At 40.1% G+C, this 7646-nt stretch overlaps 1 protein-coding gene across 1 annotated transcript; it reads left to right on the top strand.

Annotated features, from left to right (window-relative positions):
* Positions 1-437: 437 nt before the first annotated feature.
* cUnh17orf75 (chromosome Un C17orf75 homolog) lies at positions 438-5354 on the top strand. Its single transcript, XM_083896808.1, is given in 10 exon segments — positions 438-620; positions 1711-1785; positions 2246-2371; positions 2466-2607; positions 2769-2816; positions 2909-3028; positions 3350-3414; positions 3505-3644; positions 3731-3834; positions 3994-5354. Coding segments are annotated over 10 exon segments (1179 nt in total). The 5' UTR covers positions 438-477; the 3' UTR covers positions 4210-5354.
* Positions 5355-7646: the final 2292 nt, after the last annotated feature.

The following is a 7646-nucleotide window of genomic DNA, read 5'->3' as shown; positions in this document are numbered from 1 at the left end:
GGATTAGATGTGGTCACACAGGATTAAACAGTATACTCTTCATAGTCAGTAAACACCGTTTAGGAAACAGTTTAGCGTGTTTTAACTCAATGCCAAAAATATCAACGAGAAAGATAAATTATGATCCAAAATTAAACATGAAAATAAAACCGAGTATTATAACAGATTAACTGTTAAAGAACTGCCATAAAACCTCAAAGAAGAAGATTCATCGCGGAACCAACAAAGACAAGCAATATTTTAGCCGGACATATTTTTACAGCTACACCCGATGACAGAGTGACATGCGCAGTAGACAAACAAGGGATACATCTCGAACAAGCTTGTTGGTGCACATTTTCCTAATTTATTAACGATTAATTACATCCTTAGTCATACATTTCTACACGAATAACCCAGATAAACATTTAAAGTACGCCTAGGCGTTTTATACCGTGTCCGTCGGCTGCTAGCGTTCTCCTCTGCAGCAGTGGAACAATGTTTACCTCCCAAACCTCGTCCTTCCAGGATTCAATCGACGTGGAAGAGAGAGATGACTTTGACAGTGAGGAAATAGCAGGCTACAGTCAGAAGAGCCAGCTGAACTGTTACTACACCATCTATCTCTATCAAGGCACAAGGTAATGCTACATATACCTGTTTCAGCAGGTGCTGTCATCAGGTTTTTTACTAGGATTATTTCACATACAAGTCACCATTCTTTCTGAAATTAAACCAGGTGGGAAATGACTGTTTTCTGTGTCAGGGAATTATTTATGCTCTGTATAATTCCAAAGGGATAGTTAAGTGGTTTTTTTTTTATTATGATTGTGGACGATGTTATTGTTACTGATGTAATGTTATTTTTGGCCATTTTTCATCATTTCCTCCATCTTATATATAAAATGAAGATAAAGCATTATAATCTATATGTTATAACCTTGAACAGTGGTCAGCAATTGGTGGCCCGTGGGACAAAACTGGACCCCAGGCATCAGTATCTGGCCTGGCAGATGATTTAACAATAATCTTAAATTATTCAAGTTCAAGTTCAGAGCTTTTATTCTGAACTTGTTCGTCATGGACAGCCAGGTCTGGGGACTAAATGTCCAAAATATAACTACTTGCGTATGTTAGGCTCAAAGAAGAGGCAGTCATTCTGAAAATTGAAGTGATAAACAATAAAGCCGTACGAGTACGCATCTCAAAAATTTCCCAATTGAAAAAAATTACTTGTGAAACAATATATATGTTTTGTCTCTACAATCAAGATGTTCCGTTTCTACAATTTAGTATTAAGTAAAAAGTTATGAATAAACTAAATATTATTATGAGCACAAGAAAGAGTTCATAAAAACAAAATATTGATGAAGGAAAAAACATTTTATTACAAAATTAGCCAAGGAAATTGACAAAGATGACAGGGAAGTACTTCCTGTATCTCAGTAGAACAGAGAAAGCTGATTTAGCTACAATAGTCTAAGATAATGTCTGCTGATTTATCTCACTATTAGCTTTTTCTGACTGGAAGGAAGTGTACATTGGGATGTCAGCTGCATGTGAGAAGCTGACAGCGTGGAAGTATTTCATTCACCAAAGACATTAACTTTCCCTTTCAACCTGCAGGCAGTGATGCTCAAAAAGTTGAATTCAAATGTGTTCTTCCAACTCAGCAGCTAACTCGGCAACAAACTCAGCAACTAAGACGAGTAAAACTGTCAATTGTTTTAGATCTGAGGCTTCCGGGGAAAATGTGGCATGGAGCCAGAGAAGAGCAGACTCCACAACCAGCCACGAAGACTTTAGGTAACAATGGAGTCAACCGTCTACCTCCTCCTTGATTTCAGTGGCTGTTTCTTTGGCTTTCAGTGTTGTGCCTCGGTATACATCCACAGGCTGCTTCTGGGAATCTGTTCAACATGGAATCAGTTTTGTTTTCATTTGTGATTTTGTTCTGATTGGTCACCACAGTGCTGCTGATTTACATTGCCTTTCAGTCTCTTCCCTATCATCAGATGGACTTGTCAAGACGTGAATGAAGTAGATTTAAATGTGTTGCCTCAGTGTTGGTGAACAACGGACACGTGTGTTCTGTCAGTGACTGTGCTTTCGCAGCTTTGTGTCTCCATTTTATGTTGTGTTGAATGTGGCTTACCATCATCGGCTTTCTCCATCTCCTCTCCATTTACTCGAGTGGCTTCCAAATTTCTCATTGCACCTACTGTCTGCATGATCCCACACTGACTCTCTCTACCTTGCCCCGCAGCCTGACACTGATTGATAGCAGCCTGCCATCAGAGGCAGAACCGGAGCTGCGGACCTACATTTCGAGAAGGCTGAGCAAAGGAGCCCTTCTTGGAGGCATGGGCAACATCGCCACTGTGGAACTCAGGCAATCATTTAACATATTTCCAACAAATTTTTTATCCGGAAACCAAATAATCGAGCTGTTTAACACAAATATGTCGAACATGTGCTCCTTTCAGTATTCCAGAGGAGGCAGTTGGCTGCTATTGCTGTCTCCTGGAGCAGGAACGGTCTCCTGAACAGTCTGATGCTGATGGTAATGGATATGTCATCTGCTTCATGGGCGGCTCAGAAAAAGGACTGAACTTATATCCTTTACATTGTGATGTCAGCCGTCGTTATAAGCATCATCCACGGCAGTAATTGTGTACATATCTTTGTCATTTTGAGAAGTTCTTCCCTGCATTGTTGCCGTATTTTCTTATGATTGTGTCTTTGGTAAATGTTCCAGTTCCTTGACCAAATACACATTTAGAATAGAGCTTGATAAATATGTTCAAGGCCTGCATTGCAGCCTGCAGACCCCAGAGGTATGACACTCTAATGACATAAATCAACAAGTCACATAGTTGTCACAGAATCCATAATGTTCGATTCATTTGTTCGTCTGTTGGTGTGTCAGCTGCAAAATCTTGAGACTGAGGTGCGTCCCTATCTGAGCCGGTGGTTTGACGAGTCTGTCATGCACATTTACAGAGTGGTACAGCTGGTCCAGAGCAACATCAGCTTCTTGCTTCATGCTGTGAGTCAATATCACTGGGTTAAATATAAAAAAAGTAAACTGCTGATCATGAAAAGTATGTATACTGGACATTTGATTTATAATTTCCCAAATAGATTCACTCATTAGACAGTTGTGTGGTTCCTCATGGTATAACCTGGTACTTGTTCTCATTGAGAATTCAGGAATATTTCCTCTTCTAATTACTCTGAGAAGCAGTGATATCCCATTGCAGTCACATTTTTTCATTTTGTTATAAATGCCACTCTTTTGCTTGTATATAATATGTATTTTTTTTTTCCAAGATCAGTGAATTTAAGCCACATATCTCCCTGTATGCAGGCTCTGAGTCAGACACATGTGGAGGTCATCAATTCAGAGGAGCGGACCAAAGCAGACGTGTCAAGGTGAGTCACATGACAGTGCCAATAACTACACACCCATGTCTTTGTCTTGTGTCCCATGTAGAACAGTGTATTTGTGGTCTTTTGCACCAGGTTCATTAAAGCAGCCAGTTTGCAGGGTCTGTCCCAACAAGACCCCACAGCAGCTTCTTTGTGTAAGGCCATCTCCGAGGACACTCATTCCAACCTGGTCATAGACTGCTCTGTCAGCCCACCCATGCTCACGCACACTGGTAAGTCATGCTCTGTGACATGCACTTTTGCTCACGGTAGTACTACAGTAGTAGGAGCCTAAAAAAAAGATGTTTTCTCTTTCCAGTCACTAATCGTTTCTGTGATGACTGGATTCAGGCGTTTTTAAATGCCGCAGAGCGCTGTAATCCCTTCTTGCTCAGGCAGATTCTGGAAAACTTCAAGCTCAAGGTGAGAAAACATACTCGTGGACCAGGGGTTCTCCAGATATTTGTCAAAAGTTTCCATAATCCAGTCTACTTGGCCTATATGTATTATAGGACAAAGGTCAATAAAACAATAATGTTATCTATTTATTTGTGGTTAATACCCACTCCTCTTTCTCTGCAGGCCATCCAGGACATGAACAGCCTGAAGCGCTTTGTGCGGCAGGCTGAGATGAGTCACTACGCCCTGTTCCGCTGCTGCCAGTTTCTGCAAGGCTGTGGAAACGGGGATGTGTTGCTGCAGAACGCCAGGGCGGAGCACAGTGACCTGCCTGAAGCCTGCAGCATCATTGCTGTCCTGGAGGAGTTCCTCAAGGAACAGTCCCAAGCTCAGGCCTGATTTCCAATAACGACGCGTAACTCCAAGTAACTTTACTCCAACTGCCTTGTCTAGTTGGTTCGTAAGACAGACTCCTCTACCAGCCACAAAGCAGACAATAAAGTATCATAAACGCAAACCCAGCACAACCCATGTTAAACATAGCATTGCCCGATGAAAAATGGCAGTGTGGGAACTTTTCATCGAACAGCTGTTGTGACATTAAATATTAGCTTCCTCTTCTGTCAAGTAGTCAAATCTGAAACATGTACTGTAAAATGTTTTTCAACACGTCTTTGATGGAGTTAATTAATTCAGTAAAATCCCAGCACTGATCTTAACAATTAAGGTTAGTTGTAATTAGTTAACTGTACAACAAAGCTCTCAGTGAACTGAAACTACTGAAAGAAGAGCACTTTTACAGTCGTGTACACCCTTTTAATTACATTCTTTATGTGAAGTGAGTGCATGTACAGAACTTTGAACCAAATACTACCACCATGTTTTATTAACTGACAGAATTGATCCAACCTAAAGCTCCTGCTCATTGGCACCAATTTATGTCTTCCTAATATGATGACCAAACACTATTTTCTTACATTTTTTGTTTTTCTTTGTGAAAGAAAACACATACAGGATGCACAAATCACTTTTATGCTTTTCTTGTAACATAGGCCTTGTTCGATTTGTCTTTCCTTGCTCTTAAGCCTTTCAGCTCAGTTCTTGCACTACTATATTTTATTGTTCGTCTGGATGTTAATTGTACAATATTGGACTTCTGTTTAATTCTCTCAAAATGCAGTATTGTAGACATAAATGTGGTTATAATGTGTAAGTTAGAGCAAATTATTTTGTGTTAATGAACATTTTCACAGCCTTCACCAGCTCAAAAGTATGTGAGAAGTAAACGGGCACCATGTGACCAATCACTCACTGTATCTACAGTTATTTAAAAAAAAAAAAGAAATCTGCAATACTAACATTAACAAAGAAAAACATTTTAAAGAGAAGAAAAATTAAATACAAGACGACAGAAAACAAACTCATAATAATAACAATAACTTTAACCAAGTCCAAAGTGTGAAGTTCAGCAATATCAACGATAGTGGGGTAAACCTATAAACTGTGAACTGGGTGACATGGAAATGAGTCATTATACTGTTGTGAATATCTGTGTGTTGTCGACCCATGGTGCGTATGTGTGGACATTGTTGTACAGTGTGTTCTCTGTAGATATAAGTGGTTGCATGAAGATGAAATAAAGACGACAGTGGAACCTCTTTTGTGTTCATCCGTCGTCGATCCACAAACCGGGCATCACATCCTCCAGCATATGTCCTCGTAATGCCCCTCTGAGACCAGAGACAAACAGTAGAGAGCTTTAAGAACATTTTTGCACATTTGAAAAAAATGTGAAACAACTGCAAGATCAATATTTGGCAAGATCCTGTTACTGCTACTACCTATTAATCTTGAACATAATATGTCACTACTGTTTCTAAACAGAACGAGGAGCCTCACTGCACAGTGGTTAACGGATCACCAGGTGAGACAGACTATACTGACTAACTTATTAACAAGTTGTGTGGCAACACGGTACAGACACTTCTGGCTCACTATTTGGCAACGGACAATTAAATATTGCCCCTTATATCTATTTATTATAATCAACCACGACAGCAACCAGTTTTATAAAGTAATTACAAATACATACAGACATATGCACTGCCTTTAGCTCTGATTACAACATACAATGGCTGTAGCATCACTTCAATATGCAATGTTTATTTCAATCCACAGTTGTATTATTTTGTTTGTGAAAATCTTTGTAATTGTAATGGGAAAGTTGGAACACTGTGTTTAGTTTTATCCAGCACAACCAGTGGAACCTTTATAAAAAGGTTCTACCTGGAGCCAAAAAGGGTTCTCCTATGAGGACAAGCCAAATAACCTTATATGGTTCTACTTAGCACTTTTATTTCTAAGTGTGTACATCTAGGGTTTCAGCTGACCTCATAATTAAAAAAAATTGGACCTTGACCTGACCGACTGAAGCACCCTCTGATTATTAGACTGTACGCAATGTACAGTAATGAAACTATTAGTACATTTGTAGTGAGGTACCACTGTGTCTTAGAATCAGATAATTAAAAGAGACCTATTGTCAGGCAGTATTGTACCTGTTATGTGATCAGACACTTCTCTCACATGAAGGCTTGGTATATCGTAGATGCTCTCTGCTGGGACTGAAATTTATTAAAAAATACATGTTCACAAAGTAAAAATAAAAAGGTTTATTGTGTTGGTTTAAGAGAAGCTGGCCGTATAAATAAAATAAAAATATAATCTCACCCTGGGGTGCAGCAGGTCTCTTGTAAGACAGTGGAGTGTCGTACAGTCCCTCGTTCACCTGTGTTGAAATGTTGATCTCGCATATCTCTGTGGAGACACAATCGAGCCCATTCAAGCACAACGGTATTGCATTTTGTGTTAGTTTTAGTTGAAACTGTTTTTTTAAATCCTACTTTTTCTAATTGGTAAAACATCATAGATTACTTCTTGACTGTCCACTGCACTGCTGAACCCGCCGGACTGCTGGTAGTTGAGACCGTCACCTGAAAACAGAGGAATTTAGAACCGTGAACATGAAAGAACAACGATGTGTTTTGGTACATGGTCTCCTTACTGTCCAGCTCCTGAAGCTGATGTGTAGGGGAGGCAACAAATCCACTGGTTTCACAGTGGATTTGGACTGAAGGAGAAGGAGAAGGTGCAGAGATGAGCCCATCAGGAAGAGACTCCATCACAGTGCTGTCATGGGTGCAGAGGTGTGTACTGCTGTTCCGTCCGTCTCGCTGCTCACGCTCGTCAAGGCTGAGGTGAGAGAGAGAAGCGAAGAGCGCAGGGTTAGTGTTCAGGTGATAGCACGTCGTCTTTTGATCCTTCTTACTTTGTGTCTCTGCAGTCTGAAGATCTACAGAAAGAAAGATGCATGGCTTCCCACAGTTGTTGTACCCACTCTCTCCTGAGGGCTGCTGTCTCTGCTGCCTACACACACACACAGTATGACAGGTCTTGATTATACCACAGCCTGCCACATCCACATCTTCCACATTTTATCAGATTTACATTAGGGAGTAGACAGTCATATAACTGAAGTGACTCACCAACATTTTTCTTTTCCCATTTTTCATGGTGATTTCAAACATAAAGCGCCTGCTGCTGTCAGATCTCTGGACCTCTCGCACTGACTGCACCTTTGCCAAGAGGTGGAGAGACACTGCGTTTAATCAAGTAACTAAATCTCATGTAGGTTTAAAAAAAAGAGATAGTAGCAATCCCACAGCTCAGAAATATTGTGTAAAAGTATAAAATCATGGAAATAAACGTCTGTGAATTACACCGATTGACCTTTTTCTGTATAGGTTTTATATTGTTGCATTAATGTACAGGACTGT

This window comes from Microchirus variegatus, assembly GCF_963457635.1.
Source record: "Microchirus variegatus genome assembly, chromosome: 10".
NCBI classification, from domain to species: Eukaryota; Metazoa; Chordata; class Actinopteri; order Pleuronectiformes; family Soleidae; genus Microchirus; species Microchirus variegatus.
Note: the sequence above shows the minus strand (reverse complement) of the source record. Positions and strands in the feature narration are given on the sequence as shown.